This window comes from Sebastes fasciatus, chromosome 10 (genome assembly GCF_043250625.1).
Source record: "Sebastes fasciatus isolate fSebFas1 chromosome 10, fSebFas1.pri, whole genome shotgun sequence".
Taxonomy (NCBI): domain Eukaryota; kingdom Metazoa; phylum Chordata; class Actinopteri; order Perciformes; family Sebastidae; genus Sebastes; species Sebastes fasciatus.
The window spans coordinates 25,000,019-25,025,420 of record NC_133804.1 but is presented as its reverse complement, the minus strand read 5'-3'; the positions used below and the strand labels follow the sequence as shown (position 1 = coordinate 25,025,420).

At 39.8% G+C, this 25,402-nt stretch overlaps 1 protein-coding gene and 1 long non-coding RNA gene across 14 annotated transcripts in view; both read left to right on the top strand.

Annotated features, from left to right (window-relative positions):
* prom1a (prominin 1a) overlaps positions 1–25,402 on the top strand; it is an 89,464-nt gene that overhangs the window by 25,252 nt on the left and 38,810 nt on the right. For 8 of the 13 annotated variants that reach the window (XM_074649115.1, XM_074649113.1, XM_074649124.1 and 5 more), the window contains exons 2-4: positions 9,117–9,175; positions 9,701–9,727; positions 14,634–14,839. In XM_074649115.1, coding sequence (XP_074505216.1) covers positions 9,117–9,175; positions 9,701–9,727; positions 14,634–14,839 — 292 coding nt within the window. The remainder of the gene's footprint in view (positions 1–9,116; positions 9,176–9,700; positions 9,728–14,633; positions 14,840–25,402) is intronic. The other 5 variants (XM_074649116.1, XM_074649121.1, XM_074649117.1 and 2 more) reach the window with 1 other exon arrangement.
* On the top strand, positions 23,991–25,097 carry LOC141775608 (uncharacterized). Its single transcript, XR_012595630.1, has 2 exons — positions 23,991–24,180; positions 24,296–25,097. It is a non-coding gene; the product is annotated as an uncharacterized LOC141775608 (long non-coding RNA).

Here is a 25,402-nt window from a genome sequence, read left to right as displayed (position 1 = left end):
AGAACCTTTAAACTGCTTGTTATCAACTTGAAATCCAGTATCAGTTATATCCTAAACAAAGTGATGCTCCACACGGCTTGCAAAGTGGATTTCATTTGTTCAAACAACAAATGAAATGTTTACAAGACTTCTACTGTACCAACAGTATCTTCACAGTGCAGGTATTATGTTGTGCTGTATTTATATAGCAGCAGTGACTGTTTATCATGATGAAGATACCATCTGAATGAGCGTCACGCACAGCCTAACAACACTTTTTTGCATTTACATTTTTGCAATTTTGCAGGGGCTTTTTTTCCCAAATTGATTTTGAGTGAGTGCAGCAGCAGCAGATGAGGTTTAGATTACAAGGTTTACTTCATTAGAGGCAAGAAAAGTGAAAGCCTGAGTGTTAAAGTCAGACCGTAAGTAGACGAGACAGAGTATGTGTTTGTCCATATGGTGACTGGGCAGAGAAGTGAAAGGTTAAAAACCTACATAGCTTCAGTACAAATGTATGTTCTTTCCAGTACCACAGTGGGAAAGTGCTTTGTGCGCCCTTTACTCGTCACTTGTCTCACCCCCCTCCAGGCAGATCCATTGTCAATTGGACCTGTTTTTTGTGTGACATTTATTAGAAAAAGGCTTCAATCTCCCACAGGGACAACGTTATTGGCTTTTCATAGACGGCATGTTACGTGATATTCCTGAATAGTTTATGCAGTTTGAGCCTCAGCGCAGCTTTCACAAAAGGTCAGTCATCTCAACAGCTCTGCTTCAATAACAACCACAGGATGTCCTATTGGTTACACAGAGCGTCTCATAACAGACAGATCCCTGTTCCCATCCCACTCTGTACAAACTACTGTCAGGAGAAGAAAAAACAACATGACTGCTGAGTTGTAAAAGAATTTCATCAAATAATCGAAGGATTCAAAAACACACATCACTGAACAACAGCAGAAATACCATCATACATTAACTATAATATTGCAGATGTACCAGATGTATTATCTTTCCTCAGTGGAAATCTATCCATTTATATGGGAAAATATATTTTTATAGAAAGCATTTGCATTTTTATTATTAACGGGGAATCACTTTGGAACTGCTGTTTTGAAAAGTGCTATATGAAAAAAGTGTATTATTATTATTATTATTATTATTATTATGAGAGTAAACATTGGTGAAATGATTAAACTCTTTTTTAAAAGCACACAAATAAATGTTGTAATATTTATTAAAAAAAAATGTTGGTTGTATGGCTGAGTATTCCACCTCAATACTTTCGTAGCATACTTTATTAGGGACAGATTATCAAAAACTATCAAAGTACTGTTTTGTACTCTAATCGGTACTGAAAGGTGGCATCAAATGTCGGAAAACTCACACAGTGATCAGATAGTTCCTGATTTAAATCAAACTTTTATCAGCGTTAGACTATTTTATTAAGGCCGAGGTCTCGTAGGACTACTTGTGTTTAGACATTTAATGTTTGGGAACTTTGGCTTCATTTGTTGAATGAAAAAAAAGAAAGCATAATAAAAACATGTACATTTCTGAATGCAAATAGTATTGTTTTGGTATTTGTACCAGAACGCAGGTATCATATTAACACTAGCAATGAAACAATTTAAATAATACCCAGTCTATACTACATACTATATAAATATAGCAATATGTTTGATATAAAATATGCATAAAGCTAGATGTGTGCGACACACAGCCATGACTAATGACAGACAAGAGTCAAAGTGTGTACATCAACAGTAATCTGTAAAAGTAAACTTGTAATAAATCTCAATATTCTTCTACAGACTGCAGAGAACACATTTACAGGAGAATACAAATATGGAACCAAGATCAACAAACACAAAATCATTATGTACAGGCACGTTGCCTGGATGACGGTGTCATATAAAGCTACAATATAATGTGTCTCCCTTGGATTAGTCTGCTGTGGTGTAGCTCATCTGATCAATTTTGATGCACTAACCAAAAACATGCATAGCTGCCATTTCCACGCGATGTATGTGCTGTAGATGGTAGTGCAGCTAAATGTCATTGTGTGTGTTTCTGCTGTAAATCCTTACAGTCAATCAATACATAGATGGACGTGTGTGTGTGTGTGTGTCTTTATTGTATTCATCCACTGAAGGCGTAGGCTTGAACACTTCTGTCAAATCATTTAATCCATGGTACTAATCGCCTTTTTCTCCATGGACACCCGGAGGGGCTGCTGGGAGGATTACCAGTCACACATCGCAGTTTGTGATGCTCTTGTGTCTCTTTAATTAACAGATTAATACAAGGTCTTGTGGTAGTATACAGTAACTATTGTATGCAAATACAGTACATGGCACCTGTCAATTTCTTTCACTTTCAAATTCTATTTCAGTTGTGGTTTTTAACTTTTGTAGGGCTGCAAATAACAATTATTTCCATTACTGATTAATCAAGAGAATAAAAAGGCAGGTTAATCAGTTAATCTTTTGGTCTCGAGCAGTGGTTCCTTAAGGAACCCCTTTTCTATCATTGAGTAAACTGACGACCCCTGACTAAATGACATATTATATGGATATTTCATATTATATTCAATGCATAACAATAACAGTACCGACCAACTGACAAACTGTACAATTAAACCAAATAGCTAACATAATAACTGCAGGAAGTTTGTGTAAAACGAGCGATTTGGATGAATTTTGAGCAGATTATTTCATGTGAAAATTGTAGTTTTCTAATGTAGGATGAGGCTGTTTGGCAGAGAGGGAAGGCTCTGTGATTATAGCTCGTGTTCAGGTCTTCACCGTGCCCTTATCCTGTTTATATCTTAAATAATAATCCAAACTTTAAAAATAACAATGTCATTTAGTTCTCTTCACAGCTTTGAATGAAGTGCTAAGACATAGGCTGTATATTTTTAAATAAAGTTTTCTTACACCCATTCAAATTAAGAAGGGTTTGTGATCCCGTGAAGTTTTGGTGAACCCTAATGGGGGTCAGGATCCTCAGGTTGGGAACCAATGGTCTAGAAAATGGCAGGAAATAGTGAAAAATGCCGTCCCTCAACTAATCGATTAATCTACTAATTGTTCCAGCTCTAAATGTGTGCGTTTCCTGAGTTTGAAAAAGATTATGATCAAAAATATGACAAATTATGGTATGGCTTTCAATATACATTCTCATCTGTCTCTGCAGAACAGAAAGCTCAGACATTCAGTCAGTATAAACAGGAGCTATGATGTTTAAATAAAAAAACACACCTTTGCTTTGAGTGGTAAACTCAAATTGATGCTGTTGGCTTCATGCAGGTGTCAGTCCTCTTCTATGTGAGTGTGTTTGCATATTTTGAACCAACTACAGGAAAATAAAGTGCATATTTTATGCGTACAAAGAAAGGGATGTTGTTATCTGGCAGACAGCAGGAAAGCCAAGCATAAAAACATCAATTAGGGGCAAAGTGCAGTCGGGGCTGATATTTTTTATATGTGTTGGTAGTCGGGATGAACACCGCCGATGATAAATTAAGGGAAATAGTGCAGACAAATCCATGCAAATGCTAAGATAAGGTTACATGGACTGGAATCTGATTTGTTTTGACTCCCTGCTGTCAAAATCACAGAGAATCACACAGGACTGTCTAATAAACATGCTGGCTGGGTTCATGTTCTATTTACAAGCCGATGGTTCACAACCGAAAAAAAACAAACAACCAAAACAACTTTAAAGAGCGTGTCCATCTGCGTTCTTTTCTATTTCTTTCAAATGGAAACGCCCTCTCAGCCGTTAGCAAAAAGCAGTGATGTAGGTTACCAAAGCTAATCAATAAGGTTATGAATATTGTAAACGCTAGTACTAGCTGAGTCAAAGTTAACTGTTAGCTGATTTTTCTGAAGTGGGGTTTGTATGTATACTCTTGTGTTCTGCGAAGTAAAATTACTGCTTTTGTGAATGTAGTCTGGTGGCTTTGAGCCACCTTAAAGAAAATCTGTTTAAGTGTACGCTATATTTAGAATATTTTCACAGCTTTACCTCGCCGTCAGACAACCCTTTCCGACAGGGAACTGAAGTCGTTATATCGCTCTCTTCAAATCCACCAGACAACATTCACAAAAACAGTAATTTTACCGCTGCCTTGATTGGTTAGTTTGTTTATGTTATTGTGCGAGTTTTGGATCCGAACTAACGTGGCGTCCACACAGCTGTACAATGCTTATCTTCCGTACTCCTGTCTGCTTCTCCAAACTGGAAGCATGTCGACCTCCATCTAAGCTACTGATTGTAACGTTAACACACTGACTATAAGGATGTACATACTGTACATGTCACAGTAACATCATGCAGAAACCTACGTCAGGTCAAGTTTGTAGAAGGGCTTGGGAAAATAGCATTTAGACGCTAAAACAAATTTGAATGTTCAGATTTGAATGCATACTGTAAGGAACATCACTGGGAAGCTACAGAATGATATACTGAAAAAAAAAATATATATATATTGGACCCGGCCTTTAAATCGATGCTACAAAGCCAAATATTCCAACTGTAGTCTGAGCCACTAAAAGAAACACAGCGAATGAAGCCACCATGCAGAGAATAAAGTTCTGGTCCAGGCGTTCAGCACCCTGGGAAACCCCACTGTTCATGGCCATCAAAATAGCTCCTTTCTCTGCTATTCTAAAACTCAGCAGCCAAACTAAGACAGAGAACGGCTGGATTCCTCTGGGCGACTCCTTTCTAGTGAAACTGATGAAAAATTCATCTTGCCAGGTTCTGCTTTATCTTGAGCTCCCTGCAAAGCTTCATTAAGTCTGCTGTAAAACCTTCACCTCGATTTGGTTCAGCAGCTCAGAAGCTACTGGAGCTGGCCTCCATGCTGTGCATTTACATTTACATTAATTCACTCATACCTTTGCATTAGCATTTTCACTACTGTATGTGCTGAGAGAGCAGTTTCACAATCCACGGAGAATCAGTGGAGACCTCTGAAACTAAGATAGTGTCAACATAACAGGTTAGTTTAGAGGGGTTAAAGGCCACAGCATCCTGCAAAACACATTTAATGTGCCTTTAAAGTAATGAGTGCCAGCAGAGAGGGTGGCGAGGAGAGAGTTAACGTGGGTGGAAACCAGCAGCGAGTGAGCTTTTCGTTCACGGAGAGGGATTAGACGCCTCTCACTAGAAACGGAGGTTGGATTCAATCCAGCCCTCTCTCCTCGCTGCTTTTCTCTCTTTCACCTCTCGTCTTTTTTCTCCTCTCTTATCCGTCTGTCTTTGATCTCTCTCTCTGTCCTTTCTTTCTTCCTCCTCTCTCTTACATCCCTCCATACTGCTTCTTTTATTCCTCATGATTACAGCAGGGACAAGTCCATTCATTCATTTTTCAGACATTGGAGGCTTGGTCGTAAAGATATTTCTCACAAGGAAGAAAAAAAAACATCTTCAGTTGAGTTAAACCTGTTGATTTATTTGGTATTCATTCATATATTCATCCTCTATTATCAGCCTTCTCTTTTCTCTCCCACTCTTGAGTTTGTCGACTCCAGTCGTTCTGGGTTTGCAGCAGTGTCGCCTATCAATTTGGTTAATGTAAATCTAATTTGCATTGATGAGCATGTTTGGTAGAAAACACACTGCAGCTGGGACCACTGTACGCTTTGGTTGGCAGCTAGCCCTTAGTTGAATTTCGGGAAAGGTTAGGTCTTGATTAAATATTGAAGATTCAAAGCTGACTTGAAGCATGAAAAGACCGGCAAGTCCACAGGGTTCAATGCAAAAGTCATGTGCTCATCCAGCCATCCTCTCATCTCACTGTGGTACATGAACACCATCTAGCTCCTGCATTACATCAAAACTTCAGTGAAAAGAAAATCATAAATTACTCACAGTACTTACATACAGTACATACTCTACAATCTAGTTGGCAATTACTTTCCATCCAAACTGTGATCTAATTTAACTAGATATAAATGAGAGCCAAAATGACAAGCCGATTTATCGATCGTCAGAAAATGAATCTGCAACAATTTCAAAAATCAATTGTTTATGTCATTTTCCAAGCCAAAAAAAATTCAAAATATTCACAAGTTCCAGCTTCTCCAATGTGAAAGTGTGTTGCTCTGCTTTCTTTGTGTTATATGATAGGAAACTAAATATTTTTGGGTCCTTTTTTCTGACATTCTAACGATAAATTAATCACTTTCAATATGTATTTAATAGGGCTGTCAAAGTTGACGCGATAATAACGCGTTATGGCAAATTCATTTTAAAGTCACTAATTTCTTTAACGCATTAACGAACCTGCATCGTATCTAGTACGGTCCAGCTCGCCATTATGAAAGTGAAAAATATAGTCTGATTTAAAAAAATACAGGAATTATATAGAGCACACTGTTTTTTAATTTGTAATTTATTTTTACAGGGAGTCTTTGTGATTTATGATCACCTTATTTAAGATTTATTATATTCCATTTCTGCAAATAGATCCCCTTAAATGCTACACTCGGTTCCTTTAAACAAAGATTTGCTATTGATCTGTCTCTCTGTGCTTCAATCCTCCTCTTTTTGAGCTCATATCTTCCACCCAGACCTCTCCCTTTCAGTGAGGTCAGCACAAATCTGAAGCAGCGTTTCTCATATTTTGACATATCGCTGCAATGTTTAGGCCTGAAGGCTTTCTGTGCGGTTGTCGAGAGCTTGTTTACCCGTCGCTACAGTCTGTATCCTGTGGGGACAAAAGGAATTTAAAAACACCTCCACTACAAGGTCAGGGGCTTCTGTGAAACACACACAAAGGGCCGCTGCAACAAGAAAAGATGATAGCTGGGCTCGACTCCCTGTACTATATTTTTCTCAAGAAGCTTGGATCATTTTACACCTCAATCCCCAAACGCACAATAGTGACTGACGACAGCCACCCTGGAGTGCAGGAAGTAACCTAGAAGCTGTGAAACTGTGACAGCAGGTTGACCTATAAAGTTGATTTGTTTGCTGCGAACTTGGTGGGAAATTTCTGGCAGGAAAAGTGTGTCTCAACCTTCAGCTGTTTTGTTACTGTAACAAATAGCAAACTACCCTTAAGCAAGGCACCTGAGCTGCACCTGCTCTAGCTCTATAACCCGTACACGCCTGTGGTTGAACCAGGCAGGTCTCAAGTGTGAGAACGACTGACTGAGGAGTAAAAGGCCCTCTCAGTCAAATAATCCTGCATTAATAAATGTTTAAATAAAGGCAATTAGACACGACTGCTTTAAAAGATAAGCTCCTCTCCTCCTAAACAGCCATAATAACTAGGTGAAGTATGAGCCTGGAGCGCCCTCCTGTTAGTACAAATCTCATGCTTTGAATAGCAGGCAGGGATCATCTGTCTGTTTGTGATGAATTAAAACAATTATTGTCAACAGTTTACCTGTAGGATATGTTCTTCCTTCAGACAAAAAAACAGAAACACTGCATTGCAGAAGGAGGAAGAAGCCCTTGTGTGTTTTGCATCTTATTTTTGGAAACTGATTGCCTCTGAGAAGACTTGCTGTCTCTGTCATCATTGTGTGATGAGTCACAGCCGGCGCTGCTCCAGGTGTAGATATGAAACAGAACAGAGACGTACAGTATTTGATAGGAGAGAGATTGGGTTGGGTTGTTTTTGAATCTCCTCCGTGATTAAATTTTTTAGAGTGGATTGAATTGTTATTGAAAAATAAAATGGTTTTGTATCAGTATTCAAAGGTTATTGTCAGGAATCTTCTAATATCATTGCGTTTCCATATCATTTAACAGGTACTGCTCTTATAGGTAACTGAACTTTAACCCGTGTTAATTGGGTGCTCTTTGGGGTTCGTTTACCTCCCAAAGTTGTACATATACAGTTTTGTACCATTAGCTTTTTTCTAATGAAATAGTTTTTTTATGCAGCAGCTATAGTTGTTTGCTAAGATATCATTTTAACTATAAGAGTTTCATGCCTATTTGAAACACATAACAGGCAAAATTACAAGGACTTTTACATCCAGTATCCCAGTTTCCCCAAAATACAGTTTCACTGTGAGATCCAAAAGAAAACCAGCATATCAACAACACCAACGGGATTTTAACATGATGTCAGGCCAGAAATAAATAAAACAAGAGTTCCTCGCCCTGTCAGACTCGCCTCGGTCTAAACCCAGAGGGAAGAGCCGGGGATGAAGGGACACTGCGGTGTCAGAGTTTGGCTTCAGGATTTCGTGACACCATCTTGTCAAAAATGACAACTTGCTGCTTCAGCTTGACAGCAATAATTTCTCACATTAACTATATTCTGCACTTTCCTGCTGTTGGCTGAAGAAAGTTTCCATACAGAGCCCATCTAACTAACATGGAAAGAGTCTCTGTCTCTCTGTCCTTCGATTTTTACAACAACCGTTCATCTCATTGTAGTCGCACTTGACGAGTGCGTATGTATGTAAACACTGTGTAGTATATTGGCTGCGGGTCGCCGGCTCAGCTGTTGCCATGTTGAGAGACGTGCGCAGGCAATAGTATTGCTGCCAATCTCGCATTCAGCACCTTGAACTGTTACACCACCGAACTGCATGCTGGATACAGCACTCGTTGCAATATTACCGTCGCTCAATACAGTCCATTCAAGAACGCATAAAGAAAGAGGAACCAGAAAGACTAGAGATCTATGGGACATATTTATTAATCATTTTCTTGACAACTGTTCATTCAATTGATTTCACACTTGGCGGGAGTATTGCTTAGGACCCAAGGAAGTGTAGTATTAAGTGTGAAGTTGTTTGGATGAGTGGTTCGCGAGAAAACTGCAAGTGGCAATATCGCTGGCCAAGCAATCGGCCCGTTCTGAACAGACATGTTTTGAACGGACAATGCACTAGTAATATCAAATTATATGAAAATTACCGTAAATTGGGTTGTAAAATTTAGTACATCGCACATTACTGTACCGGAGCAAACTCTTTTCCATTTTAAAGCTAATAATCAGCAAGATTGTTTGATTTTAGTGATATCCTACTGGTTAGATTTTTTAAACACAGTGTGAGTTGATGTAAATATGCTAAATGTATACAATGCAGTTATGGCTGGATATAGAAAAACATCAACAAACTTCTTCATGTTGTTTGTTTTCTGTGTTGTTGCAGATCTTATTGTCAAACTGGCGAAGGACAAGTTTGGAGCCATTCAGGCGGAATACCAAAAGGTAACCTTGTGTGTGTTAACATGGTTGTTTTGCTTTGCATATTTCTTTGCATTATATTTCTGTGATTGGATGCAGCAATAGATGATTTATATTACAGAAGAAATGTACCTCTGAGATACTCCGTTGTCCGAGACTCTTCAGGTGTTAATAGCTTTTACAAGCCAAGGCAAGGCCATCTTTTTACTGGCACCCCAGGAAAAATGGTAATTGCTTCTGGCACAACCTGTGAATTCAAAGAGAGATACATCATTTTAGTTTTTATGAGGAACAACTTTGATAACCAAAGATGTTTTTTATTCCCAGTCACAGAGATCAAAAAGTTCACTCTGTGCCTTCCTCTCAATTATGGGAGAATTTGCCGTCTGTGTGCAGCGTTACAATATGCAACTATGTGGATATGCATGCCAGTTTTGAATCCTTTGATTTCTCTACGTTTTTGTTTTGTGGCTTTGCTCTTTCTTTGACGCTGCGTTGCCTTCGTCTTCTGCATGCCCTCTTCATCTGATCTGCTCTGGCCTCCCTCAGCCAGAGAACATAGTGCTGACCCTTCAGGTAAAGTCTGCACACTGGACTTCCAGTAAAAACCCATCCCCCTGTCCCATCATGCTCCACTGTCCCGGGTCACCAGGGTTGCACAATTCAAGCTAAAATGATAAACTTTATGTTATAATTTTTTGTTTATTTCAGCATCTTTATCATTTGAATATTGGTGACTAGTTGTGCAGCCCTGCGACTCTCACCCAGCCATCCCATCCACCTTGAAAACACCAAGTAAGCTTTGCCAGAACCCTAGCTCCTGTCTCATTTAAGTCCTAATTTAGATATTTTCAGCTTCATGGGGGAGCAACAACGCTGACTGGATCACAAAGGAACAGTTTTAGTGCTTTAGAATGAAATTCATACATCTTACAGACCATCTGAAATATTATTTTACACCAGTGTCACAGCCCTGACTCTCCTACGTTGTGCTTATTGTGAAATAGTACCCTTTGTTTTCCTACTTGGCTGCTGAGGCCCTTAGAAATCAAGCATGTAACACAAACACACAGTCGGTCTTTTGTGTGCCGATGTTGGCAGAATTCTTCTTTTTACTATAAATCTCCACACACCAACCTGGACCACTGACACACAGTGTGCAGCGCTGCAACCGTTTCATAGAGCTTCATAAAAACATGTGTTCTCCAAAGAGCCTCAAACACATCACTCAAGAAATAACCAAAACAAAAGCATGTTCCGTCCCATTGGCTCCTCACAGGTAATAAGGAGGAGATAATCAGTTTTCTGGTCCCTCCTGAAATGTGTGATTTACAATTACAATATCTAAATACACACTCAACCAACCAATTTTCTTTGCTTCAATGAGGGAAAATCTGTTCACACAGTTAAGCTCAACTACAGATGGCTGTGGCTGGTTTATCAAAGACAGTAATTTCAAGTCAAAACTGGAACCAAACATTTTCTTTGTAAGTGCAAAAACAGATAGACTCTGTCCCAGTATAATGTTAATTAATGTCAATATAGCCCAAAAGTGAAATGTGATCCAATTGCAAAAATGCAAAATCTGAGTATATTTGTGTAATTACTAGTCAAAATATCTCATAAACTTAGTATAAGACACAATCACCTAACAAGTTTCAGTAAGGCATAGGGACTTGTTTTTAGACAATGCATTTTGAAAATCTTGTAAAGTGAAAAAAACATTACTTTTTGAGCATCACAGGCGTATTATGACACACAGCTCTTCCTAATACTAGTGAACTATAGCTCAAAATGAGATTTCTCAGCTAATTTCAAGATCTCTTTTACCTTGAATGGACTACATACGTATTACATCTTATTTCAAGAAATCTTAACAAGCGAATTTTAACTTGTTCCATTGGCAGATTGTTTCCTTATTACAAGCAAAAACACCTTGTATTTACAGTTTATTTAACTTATTTTTGAAGTGAAACTTCAAAATGTCATATCTAATTTATTCATATCAAAGCAAAAGTATTCTTGATTTGTTGAATTTGCATTGACCTTGACTTTTTCCTGTATGTCACCATCCAATAAATGCAAAGCTGATCCATAATGCTTTAAAAGACCATTTCAACCAAAAGTACAGCAGATCATTTTCCTGATTAATCAGTGAAATGTCCTGGTGTAGTCTTGGTTTGAATGAAAGCCTCCATACAGTGGATTTAAATAGTCCAGCTGTGATCAAAGGCTTGCTGATGTTTGTTGCAGTCTTCACTTTTCCTACCTAAATCATAAAAGATATCATCGAGAACAGCGTGTGTCTCTTGTGGTTCCAGAGTGGCATCCAACCCAATTTACAAACAAACAACATGATCTGAGTCACAGCAATGAATCAAAACAGGAAGCACTAAAAACACAACAGAAGCATGACGTTAATTCATTCATAGTATCTTCTATAACTCAGTGAGCAGTTTAGGGTAACAGCCTCTTGCTCGAGGACACTTCAGCAGGCCTCGTGGCTGCTGCTTTGATTTAAATCTGATTAAAGTTGCAGAATTGCCCGTCTTCACCGCTCAGACATGATGCCACCTCATCATCCAGTTTGTTCTTATTGGAAGGTCACCTTCTTCTTTTGGGCACTTGCCAAGACAAAGCTATAGTCCAAAAATAGACAGAGCTGCGGGGCCTTTGAAGAGTGGTGGTGGAAAAAAATAAAACATTTTTGACCTTTTTTTTTTTTTTGTGAAGATTCACCCAATAACAAGCAGAGCCCAGAAGCAGAATGACAATGCAAGCGTTCAGTTTGCAAAATGTCCTCAACAACTGGGTTGACATTGGTGCGTTTAGATGACAGACCACACATACACTCACACATTTTTTTCTTTCTTTGCCTCTCTACATCTTCAAATCTCCGGTTCCCTCTTTTTCTCTCCGTGTCCACTGACCCCGAAATGTTTTTATTCCTTAAGATCAGAAAGGGTGTGACTGACGGTCTTTTTCTTCCAACATCTTGTAAACTATGTTTTTTGACACAGCCAGGAGCCTCACTCAGCCAAACACAAGCTTTTGGAGGCTGCATTATGCTCACCGCCTGAGACTTCCAAGTTTGCAGAGAGATTTTCAAATGAACCAGAGAAGAATACTCCTCTCTGACGAGTTCAGATGCTTTTCACCCTGCATGCTAAAAAGCAAAAAAGCCGCAGGTCCCTGGTAAAGGCAGGGTCATTGCCTTATGAAGGCGATTAAGATTAGTGTGAATCAGCCGGGAGAGCAGTTCGTCCATTCAGGAGCGGTGATAGCAGCCCCGCTTTGATCCTTTCATAACGAGAAGCTATTGAACATCATTGTGACAAGTTACACGCGGTGTGGGAATTACCAATCCCCTATTCAATTTTGCCAATTTCCAAAGCCTGTGCTGAGTGTGGTCTAGATAGGGGCAGATTAACAGGGAGCACTGTGGTACATGACAAGAGGCGGTGGAAGCTCTACTGAGAACCTGCCAACAGCAGCAATTTAACTCTCTCAATATATCAGGGGGAACTTGTTAGAAATCGTCTCAAGTCACCTTGAATATTTCTAATATTGAATCAATCGAGGATTATCGAGGCTTTGTGATGAGGGATGTGCAGATTTCCGACTATTCAGAGGCAAAGCACGATCCTAATTCATACAGAACAAACTGTCTAAATAGAGTCTTCATATAACTATAGGACAGTCAGCATCCTGCGCTCACTCCTGTGTTTGTCCATGCATCTTAATCTCACTGGTCCTCGCCACAATGACTTCACTGCACTCCTACTAACTGTTTAACCCAAACAACTGACCACTAATCTTAACAATCTAACTATTCACTGCAGATACTGTATCTGCATTTCACAATGCAGGTTAACTTGTGTAACAACATTTTAACAGTGAAAAGAAGTTTCTTCTTCAAAAGAAAAAAAATGCAAGGCTTCAGGCCGTTATACACCAGCCTTGTTTTTTTCACGTGATTAATTTGCACATCAATATATTTTTTCAAACTGTTGTGCTTTTACTATTACGCAACGAAAAAGCGACACTTTTTTCTGAGCTTTCGCACCACGCATCAACCAATCACATTGTGTGGAACAGGTTGAGTTGCGCCTATATTTATAAAACAACAACTACGGAGGCTCCGTAGTCTGAACCAGCACGACAAACTTTATTACTCCTTTCAACCTTGATAAAGGCAGCTCAGACCAGATCCACTCCTTCCATTCTTACCTTTCACAATAAAAGCCCTCGACATATAATATTCGCAGGCGAGTATTTAGCATTTTTGTGTCGTTAATTCGTCACGCCCCCGGTGTGTAAAGGCCTTTAAGCTTGACATCTTTCCATTTTATAGTTTGTCCAGTCAAGTTTTGATTTGTTTTCAAACTTAGCTAAAACTAATGCAGTCTAGTGTGTTGTTTGACGAATTGTCATAATCTCCATGAAGGTAGGATCTGGGGTTGTTATGTCAGACTGCATTAGTTTTATCTGGGTGTACCAAATGAACTCTCACTGTATAACAAGGCCCATTTAACTCTTTCTGCCGTAAAGCTAGAATTGTAAGGTTTCCCAGAAACCTGCCAAGACATCATTTCACGTGTTTTGTAATTTCTTAATATCCTTAATAATAAACATATTGTTTGCAAAACTGACACTTTCTGCAATAAAATTATTAAGAAGAATGACCTGCACTCAAACAGGTGTAATTATCTCACCCAACGGGCAGATTTGTCACCTTGTTTCAAGAAAAATCTGGATTTTATGACTCAATTCAAGTTTAAAGTTCTTCAGTAGAGCAGTGCACTAACTGCCTTGTAGTCTATTCCTATTGAAGCAGGTTTTTCATCAGAAATGCCGTCTTTCCTCTTCATTAGAGTGGGAAAAACTGCACCACAGGGGTACATGGATGACTCGGACTCCTTTGAGTATTTTCCCATCATCCTTCATGTGTTGCTATCCTAAATTTATGTAAGAAACTACTTTTAACTTACTGTAAGTGAGAAAAGTATTCACGATTTTAAGAAAGAGTCTTTATGTTGTGTAATAATGTAGTTAAGGAGTCGATCATTGAATTGGCTTGTAGTATTTAAGAGTTAAAGAAAGGATTCTCCAGTAGTGTTACGCAATGTGTTTATTGTTTCTCCACAAATCCCTTTTGGACAAAGAGAAGACAGAGAATTTCCAGCGGTGGGATCCTACCAGATATTTTTAGATTTGTTGCTCATTTTATCCTCCGCCTGCTTGTGTGTGTGTCCTCCCATTTTCTCCTTTACGCCGTTATTAATCTATCCTTTCTTCTCTCCCTCACTCCCCGACTCATCTGCTCACCTCTCCTGATCCAATTCGCTCAACAACCCCCCATCCCATTTCCCCTCCCGTTGTTTCATCTCCCTTTGTCCTCTTCCCACCTCTGATGTTGTTTCCTTAATAAACTGTCCCTCATTCTCCATTATCCACCCCTCCCACCCCCCGCTGACCACAGGCCATCTACTACGAGATAGGCTTCCTAATATGTGCGGCAGTCGGCCTGCTGTTCGCCGTTCTGGTGCCGATAATCGGCATCTTCTTCTGTATGTGCCGCTGCTGTGACAACTGCGGCGGCGAGATGCACCAACGCCAGAGGAAGAACGCGGACTGCCGGCGTGGCCTGCTGGGAACGCTGCTCTTCTCCACCTCGCTGGTCATCACGTGAGTATGACACATGCATACAAACACACGACACGCATAAGGATATCAGCTGGCATGCAGACGTGTATTTTTCAAATAGTGTGTGTATATGCATGCAAACAAACACTGGAATTAAACGTTAGCTACACCTCTGTCTTTTATAGTGTCATGCACACACGTTCAGGCAAAACCACACTGTGTACACACACATACACCTCTGGTCATCTTGTGAGTCTGTCTCACACACAGAGTCATCAGCTTTCCCCATCCCCCATGCTGTTTGCTATATATAGTAAATTCCTACTGTAGATACTATGTGGCAGCACCCTTCATACTTGGGTTCAGTCTAAGTCATTATAATCTGCAGGGGATTCACACTGGAAGCTTTCAGTTGCTGTAGTAGGAACTCTTCATTCATGTCAACAACACACAGCTTAAAATACTGAATCAGTAACAAACAAATGGCTCATATCCACAACATAACTTCTGACCACATTTATTCTACTGTATAAGACTAGGTATCATGGGTTTAAAATGTCTGTCACCTCTGCACCTTACTATTCTCCTTGGCTTTCTCGTATAATAATTATAATACCTTCTGCATCTGCCTTCAGGGTTTATTATATTACTGCTCCAGCTGTCATTTCCCCATTTAACATGCACATTTTAAGCATTTGGCTGACGATTTAATCCGCTGGGAAATGCAGTGAATCTAGCACTAGAATTAATTCCTACATTGTCAATGTTTCAAACTGTAGTAACTGTGATTAATTGCCGTAATCTAGGAACTTAATAGATATTACCTCCCACTATTTTCATCCTGGTGTGGGTCTCCTTAACAATGGATACTCAGATAATAGACGTTTTATATATTATATGTGGAAACAGGCAGCTGTAGGACAGCAGGAAGGTCAGGACATGACATACTTTTATCCTACAGTTGCTTTAGGCAATATTTTAATATTGCAGAGCCAACATCCTGGCAAATGAGAAATAGTAGCAAAGAGAATGAAACTGCAGAAAGTGAAATTGCAAATGATGGAAAAATAGGTGGATTTCCTAGACTGGAAATGCTTTATACCTGGATCCTGTCTTTTCTATCAATTCCAATCATACCAATCCAAATACAGTCATCAGCTGCTATCGAGCTATGACAGACTTGCTTAACGGTGTTTGGCTCATCTGTACAGTCGATACGCAGAAAATAGACATTTTATACATGTAAACAGGCAGCTTCAGGCCAGTCAAAAGCATTTAAGGACGTCAGCACAATGTAGCAGCATAACTGTAGTTTTTTTAAACCATATCTTTATGCAAACGACTTAAAACGGTTTCCAAATATTGTCAAACTTTTCTCCAGGGCCGGTTTCTTCCAAGCAAAGTCTTTTGGCCGTGACCAACCAAAACATAGAGTTGCTGATGTCAGCTACTTTATAATTTGCCAGAATGTGTCATAATATTCAGCCGGTTGGCATAAAATCAAACCGGTGTAAACTCGTAGACCGGACGAGACCGGCAAAACCAGAAAAGAACAAACTGTACAGCCAAGTTTGTCATAAATTATGGATATTTTCCACTGCAGCTCAACAGTAAAACACAAAATGTTAATTTTATGCTAAAAAGACAGTTACTTTAGAAGATACCACTTGATTTGCCTAACTCAGACTACCGAGGCCTCATATTAAACTTCAGATACACTTTGGAATACATTTTTGCACAGAACAAGACTGCAGATTTTGTTGCATACATTGAAAGTGCATTAGGAAATTACTAATAGCCACTATGAAGTGGAGGAATGATAACAGCAGGCAAAACCTGTTTCAGTGTCCATATGGGCACCTGGCTATTGTTTTAATTGTGAAGTAAGTGATGAGATTCTGCCTCAAATTGCATGCAGTGATTGAACATTATGAAGGAGGAGTGAGCTGAAAATGTTTGGGAGTAAAGTTTACTTTTGTGCTTCTACCATATGAGCCTGTTACATCATCTGGCTGTCCTGCATCTTGATGAAACTCATCTCTCAGAAAATGGACCACGGGAAACTCGACCCACTCCCCACTCTGTTTTGTAGTCTCAGTGGTAGAAGAAGCAGTAGCCGCCGGGGATGCAGCCACAGTACAAAAGGCTTGGGAGAGCTGCGTTTGCCTCTTGTGTTGGGACTGAAGGGATCCAGGAGTGTACTTAGTTTGATGTTCTTTGACTTTTTGTCTTCGTTGGAACGAAGCCCAACTATTAGAAATTCCAAGGCAATATCCTAGAAGCCCAGACGCAGGAGTCTGAGAGCATCCTCAGAGCTCTTATTAAATCTCCCCAGCTACCAGGCAGAGACGCTGCAGAGGCTCTAATGAAGCAATTACAGGCAGGAGAGGGATGAGTAGCGAGCCCAGGCCCAGGCGGCTTTTTACCTCCACTAGGAAGCTGACAGCGAGGCGCAGAGGAGTGGCAGGGGTGAGATTTATTTCCAAGAAGTGTTAAAATCAGATTAAGAGGGGTAAAAGACACCCAGGTAAGGGTGAGGACAATAAAATAGCTGAGGATCAGAGTGAATACGGCAAAAACAAAATGTTTTTTACCAGACCTGGATATGCTGTGATAGAAGTGTTGAACTTACAGTACTGTACAGCTTTCAATAAACAACCAATGTTACTCTGCATGGTAATCCATGAGATACGTTTTACATTATTCTGGCAACATATCTTTGATTGTAAGCAGTAACTATTGTAGTGTTTCTGCTCTGCACAAACAGGACTGTGTTTTTTTGCCTTGGATTTCCTGTTGATTACGTTTTAAGGCGCTTTCACAAGCTATAGTCCATTTGGCTAGTCCGAATCAGAGAGAAATTGATACTTTATGTTCGTTTTGTATTTAGTCTGGTTCGGTTTCACAGTGCACAAATTAAAGCGGACCAAATAAAAAAATATATATTTGCTGAGGGGCGTGTATGAAGGAGCAAAGGTATCTTTTTCGTCTTGAGAGCTGGCACTTCTATGCAGGGAATCACAGACTTTGATATATCGCTCTCAACGTTTTTTCTTTTTGACTCTGCACTGATCTACTGTGTGCACAAATCCCTTCTCTTCCGCGCCAGAGTATGATTACTGCGTTCACAACTGCCCAAATGAACCACGCCAGGGTTCGATTAAAACGGACTAAACGTTGGCTTGTGAAAGTGCTTTTAGTTTCTGTATGTGGCGCACTTTTGGTTTTCCGTTTGCTGCTAATACTAACTTGTCAGTTCTTGAATTTCTTCCAAACACATTGAAATGTAAAAAACATAACTTTTTGTGTTTTCTTTTTTAATAGACCTACTGCACACTGGCTTATTTAGATCTCAAAGTTTATTAGATACTATGAAGGATCTTGCTCGGGATTAATGCATGTTTGTATGTGCAATGTCACTCACTATTAGAGAGCGCCTCATTGATTAACTGTCACGTCGATTTTGACCAGTGAAAATATGTTAGAGGTGCGCAAAACGTTGCATAAATAGAGCCAGAGAGAGCGATTTTTCAAACAAGCGACACAACGCTTTGCCTGTTCTCAGACGGACGGAGCAGGTTAGGACATCTTCATTGGGAAAAACTGAAACAATCTTAAGTTCGCTCGCTCGTTCGCATCGCGTCCAGTTAGGAAGAGGTGTAAGTCTCTTGACTCCCAATAAAGCCCTTTTATCTCATTTTCTAAACACATGACCACCACTGATAACAGTCGGCTGGTTTTAACCCCAACAGTGGTACTAACAAAGAGATACATTCCATATTTACTGTGATCTTGATGTTAACAACTGGCAAGTGAGGCAACAGGCCAATACAGTATTGCATTGATAATCCAAAAGGTGGATTTGTGGTCTGTCATTGAGGCTGATTTCTACTTTTGGGAGTTGTTATATAAATCATAGCTGTTCAGCACAGGGTCGTGATGTGTTTTCATTTACAAAACAGAAATATAGGGCTACTTTCACATATCAGATTCAGATCAGTAGGACACTACACAGTTTGGTGCCACTGCGGAGGCATTGAAATATTTCTTACGGTATTTACACCTAAAGGTGTCTGGGTAGAATATAACATTTATAATATTTTACATGGGGTTAACGTGACAGAATCAGAGCAGGAGACAAAAAGAAAATCCATCACCTTTTACTCTGAAAGAGGTAGGGTCAAATCCCAGAGGAGTTGCCAAAAAGCCGTGGTTGTAAACGTGAATGAGTAATGTTCACTGGGTTAGAGGAGCGCTGCAGGGATTTGATTCACACGGATGCCAGTCATGCTGAAAATGCACACACTCCTGCTCAAATGCTCCGGCTACAAATGTGCTGTCTTAGTAACGCAGACGGGCTTGTTGTCAGAATGTGAGATCAAATCTGCCAAACACACAGCAGACGTGAAGTTCAGGACAGAGTTCATTCTGCATGTTGTGTAATAGAGGCGGAAAATCAGCTTTCTTGGAATAAATCTGATCTTGTAGACTCAATCAGTACATTTACAAAAACACTAATAATTTAATCAGAACCAGATTAAGGCAATACTCTGATTAGTGCAGCTGTCTTATTAACATGATCAGCGGGTGAAATCAGGTGAATAAATCTTCAAATCTAAATAAACAAACTGATTAGCGGGCCTGCATTAATTGTAAATCCTCCATTACGGCGCCATGTAATTACATTAGACTGATTTCTTTCAGAGCTATTAATCTTGGCACATGTTAGAATGGGTGATCGAGAGAAACTAAAGTGTTTCTATACACAGTCAGAAACATGTCAGCATTAGTGGAAAATCAAAGTGAAGTGTGTTAACATCGCAGATTACATCTCACTCTGCAACAAGTTTAGAGTGAGATGAATTGGAATTGTTATAATGATGTTAGTAATGATGCAGCAATAATGAATGAACGTCTGCAGCCCTGTCGCGGTTATGTTTGGTCTGATGAAGCCAGCATTACTGAACCTAAATAACTCAATTTACCCCAAGACACTGTGTGTGTCTATTCTTTGTTTTATATTTGGTGCATATGAATGACCATCAGCATCCATATGAATGCATTTGGACTCCTCTTAAGTAGCTTGAAGGCTGACAAGACCCTTTTATTCCACACTGTCTGACAGTATATCTTCTGTATCGGCTGTTTCGTTTTTTCACTGAAGCTGTATGATATTCACACTGACTATGTTTACATGCACACTAGGGTTGTGTATTGGCAAGAATCTGGCAATACGATACTTATCATGATACAGCGATATATTGCGATACTGTAAGCATGGCGATATATTGTGATTTTTTAAATCTAATTTCAGGAAAACCTTTATAGTATAAAGAACACACCAGTAATTAATTACATTTTTTAAATAAAAAAAAAAATTAATTAAAAATAAGAGTATTAAATATTTGACAAATCTCCCTTTAAGGTACATTTTAAACAGATACAAAATATGTGATTAATTATCGATTAATCGCGATTAACTATGGACAATCAAGCCATTAATCGTGATTAAATATTTGAAACGATTGAAAGCCCTATATAAAAGATTTGGATACCAACAGGTTTTTGGATATGAGCAAATATCGATGATCACTTATTGGTTATCGGTTTAAGGAATGAAAGAGGGAGACTGTCTTCGCACGGTCTAACAAATCCGACAACCGGTTACGTTAATCCGAGTAATTACGGCTGCATGTAAACGGGAATATTGGTGGAATACTCATATTCATAAGTCATGTAAACAGCTTAGTAGGAATATTGTCTTTTTCAGAAGAAGGGCAAAAAACTTAATATTTTGTGCATGTAAACATAGTCACTGAGTGAAATATTCAAACTCAAGACCTCGTGTGTTTTATGGCTACAGTACGCTCCATCAAATGGGAATATTCTACATGTCTTGTGCATCATTTACACACATTTATATAAATTTCATTAACAATTTGATACAACATATTTGGTATCTTTGGGCTCTGCACTATTTAAAAATAACCACTGATTTCAAATAATAGCCTGTAGGTCTGAACAGTGCTTGCACAGCACGAGTTTATAATGACTAGTCCAAGTATAGCTTAATTTGGAAGTGGTTAGTGAGAGAAACTAAAGTAAAATAGTCTTTCCAGAAGAACTGTGCACAGTCTTGGCAGATGATCATTTACTGTAACTTCTGGATGAACAAAAAGAGATCTCAATATTTGTTTTCTGTTAATCCTCATGTGAATGTGATCACCAGTGTTGTGGTAGTTTTGATGAACAGCTTCACGTCTCAGTGGTTACATCTGTCTCCCCGCCAGCCCATGTGTGTTTGTTAATGTATCATGTCTTAGCTCATGCATAAATACATGTGCTGTGTAGCAAAGCGGCATGTTGCATCAGGCCTGCCAGCAATCTAAAGGCCACACCGTACCTTACATTATTAAATCAACAGCAGGAGCTACTGCAGTCTCTACTAATCAGCTCTGAATCCACATGCATGGATTCATAATGATAAAATGACAGATAGGAGATCCTTCCCTCTGTTCCAGCCATGTGGAAGACCTCTGCCTCATGTTGTTACCCAGCATGCATTTCAGCAGTCTATTTCAGTCGCTGGGTGTCCAACACTATTAACATAAAAGGTCCCAACATTATGGGCTTAGTAATTCATGCTAATCATATGGGGTCTAATTAATGATAATGTATGTGGCAGTGAACTGAACGTTCAGCACCCTGCACTTTAAATCTTAGTCAGTCCGTTTAGAAGAGAGATATTGAGATATTTTATAGCTGAGATATCTACGAGGAAGCGTCTTAAGTGGTGTAAGATGAATACCACAATGACCTTGGCTCAGTTCTGGCCTGTTTCTCACTCCTTGAGTCTCCTGAATTTCTCCACTACTTCACTATCAAATAGAGACAAACGTGCACAGAAATAATCTTAAAAAAACAGTACAAGCAACAACAAAAAAAACTCTCTAAGGCTACATTCGCACCAAATCAGGCATTGCGGCGAAAACGCCATTCCTCTCATTCATTTGAATGTGGGTAGTATGTTTAGGCTGTGGCATAGGGGACCACAGAGGATGCCGGAAAAAAAAACGCAGTGGCCTGTGGCGAAAAGTATAAACAGAATCAACTGTTAAAGAAACACAACCCAACGTCACTACGCTGCGGTGGCCAATCACGTAACCGACAATCAGAACGGAAGACGCCAACGGAAGAAGATCCGCGTAGAATTGTGGCATTCTGCTGTTTACCAAGCCACTGTGGGGATGGAAGAGAGACTGATTGTCGCCATGATGACCTTTTCCAGAGCTGTACAACCCTGCCATGAGGGAGTACAAAGACGTCAATCGTCTTGGTGTTGTACCGCTCTTCAAGTTGGGTTAAATTCCACAACATGACATCACACAAATGGGCCATTTAAGTGACACTCCCACACCGTCGCACAGCCCTGCTAACCGCAACCTAATACTACATTTTGGTAGATCATCCCATGCTAGAGGTTGTGCACTGCGGTTGGGCAATGTTAAAATTTTCCAACCGCACATCGTCAGCCGAACAACCGGCGATTGACGATGTATTTGCAACCCCCCTCCCTTACCCCGCTGCGTAGTTTCAGCTGGGAGATCAGCTGTTCTAGTAGCAGAGCATCATGAAACACACTTGAAACAAAATAAGACTAACCAACAGTCTTTCCAACAATCATCAACTCTGGTTTGGTGAAAATAAACCCTAATTTCAAAAAGTTAGATGTGAAAATACCCCGTCTCTACACCCCGCTGTCTCTCTTTCTCTGCCTGCAGAGCAGCGGCTGAGCGGCTCTCGTTGTTCAGAGGCAGACCATTAAATTAGCTAAATAAAATGACAAATCAACTGGCGATGTACTCAGCCAATCGCCCAACCGCACATGATATTACTGAATGTGGAAGTGACCAATGTCGCTGCTCTGTTTAAGTGACCAACACACAGCAACACAACAGTCAGCAATTGCCATTGTGGAAAAAATTAAAACGAGGAAAACCGTGCTGAAATACTGAAGAGCTGCTTCACAGTTGACTGCATAAACAAACTCAGCATGCAACATTTAAAACACAAGTTTACATATAAAGCAAAAGAGAAGCAACATGATGCAATACGTCCTAAGGGGCTGTGTAGCATATTCTGATTTAAACAAGGTTTTTAGACACTGCCATTAAAGTCCTAGTTGATCAGGCTAACAAATTCTGCCTTGAAATAGAACAGTCGTCTATAAGGCTTCAGGCGGTCTTCAATGTAAAGCTAGTTCTCAACTTACCGATCACATTTCAATGTCCGGATCCCTTTTGATGAAGACTGGTATCACGTCATGTCGTTACATAACCTCGAGAACAAAACCGGAGAGTGAATCAGAGTTTTACGACAAAATCAAACAAAGGAACCCAAAGATTTATCACATTATTGGCCCACTTGGTTTAGTTCACTTCTGCCTTGGGCCAGTTCTTGAGAAAATGTAACCTCACTGGTTGCCAAGATTTGTCAGTTAGTATGTTTGAGTTTGGTTTTTATGTACTGTTTGGGCTTTCGGGGGAAACAGGCTCACAGCAATTCCACTCTTGTTTATGTGACAAGAGATATTAGCACAGGAATCTGCTGAATTATTAATAAAGTGACCCAATTAATGAGCAGAAACTCATTTCCATCACTGGTCCACTTGTTATAACACTGAAGCAGCCACGGACAAACACTGGTACACTATACTACAGACAAATAAATCTAGACATGTCATCTATCTACGTATGTGCACACACTCCTACCTGTTCATGTAAAGTTAGAAACTCTAAATACCACTGGCATCCCTGCCAGCATTGTACTTCTCTTCTTCTTATCTGTCATGTTCTAGTTCAAATAGCCCTTAATAACTTTAAAACAACAACATTTGCTACAGCATTGAACTGTGTTTTTGATTGCAGCTGTGAGGAACTAACTAGTAATTGTGGTGAAACACCTCACAGTCACCTACTTCCTGTTGACACAAAAACATGAACACAATCTCTCTCTCAGGCACCAAAAACAAGGGCACAATCAGTCACTTAGAGACACACGCAACCAAACACGCTCTCACACATCCTCTGCCTCCTGTAACCCACACATCGCTCAGTTAACAGCCTCCGTGGGGAGTCATCACACGCAGGGCTATTTATAGGGGATTCATTAATAGTGAGATGAACTTCACTCTGTCATAAAGGAAGCTACAATGACTATGAAGATGTCACTTGCTGACTAAATCACACCCCCAGTTTGGAGAAGCAGACAGGAGTTACCACACAGAAGCAAAGCAATGTCCTGCTGAGGACCGGGCCGGCAGCAAAACGTATTTTAGACACCTAAAAGAAAGGGCATAGACTGTATAGCTGTCTCACGGCAAGGTAAACTGGCAACAAATATTATAAACATAGCGTACACTTAAACTGATATTGATGCTTTTAGTGAGCCTTCCTTTTAGGTGTCTAAATTACGTTTTGCCGCCGACCCCGTCCACAGCAGTACATTGCTTTGCTCCTGTGCTGGTACTCCTGTCTGCTTCTCCAAACTGGGGGTGTGCTGACCGTCATCTACTGTAGGTAATACACTGACTATGAATTAGTACCTCATACAACCCCACTTCAAAACACCCAAACTATCCCTTTAACATCCATAAACAAACAGTTGTCCTCTAAGTTCCTGAATAATTCATATTTTGGAGATAATAAGTTGAACTTCCTTCAATAAACTAAACTGATCTCCCCTCTTTCTGTCCCTGTCCACAAGTCATTACGTCCATGTACACGCATGATCACTGCCCAGCACGTACACGCCACACAATGGCAGATTTACACAAACCACTGCCAAGCTAATTAACTAGAGAGGTCGCTGTCAGAGTTTCCTGTGCATCCCATAATTTATCACATCTCCTGGAGAGACCTCACTCTTACTAATCATTCTAATTCTCCCATTTTTTCTGTTTTATAGCTGAAATCCATTTTATTTTTCTACTAATTACATTTTTTCCTCATCCTGGGGTCTTTTATGGTCTGCGGGTTCTTGTAGTGTTCACGGTACAAATCAATACAGTCTATCAGGAATTCTACATAGTGAAACTAATGGATGTTCACAGCTTCGTCAGGCTTTCTTTCGAATTTATTGGAGACATTTGTGTTACAATAGTGATGATATGGCACATTGTTGCGAGAGAGACATAAGATATGAGAAGGCTGCATGTCTCGGTGAGGGCGTTTACAGCTGCTCTCTATCTCAGTCGATTGGCTAGGGGGGATTTGTAATCCAGATACAGCAGTATTTGTAATGCAGATAGAGCTCCGTCTTTCATTTCTTTGTGTCACTGTGTTTTAACTTTGTGGTCAGCAGAGTGAGGGATAAATACCAAGCCACCAGATTTTTAAAAAATCACAACTTGCTTACTTCCCTGGCCTGGTGGTCAGCTCCTCCGGCTTCAATACTAGTAGCTCTGTTCACTCCTGATTTGGATCGCTGGGAATTATCTTTCTATATTGAGAAGGTTATTGTACATCGTACACACCATAGTAATTGGAGTAGAACGGACATTGCCATTCAAATCAACGTAGCAGGATGGTCAGAGCGGCGGCAATT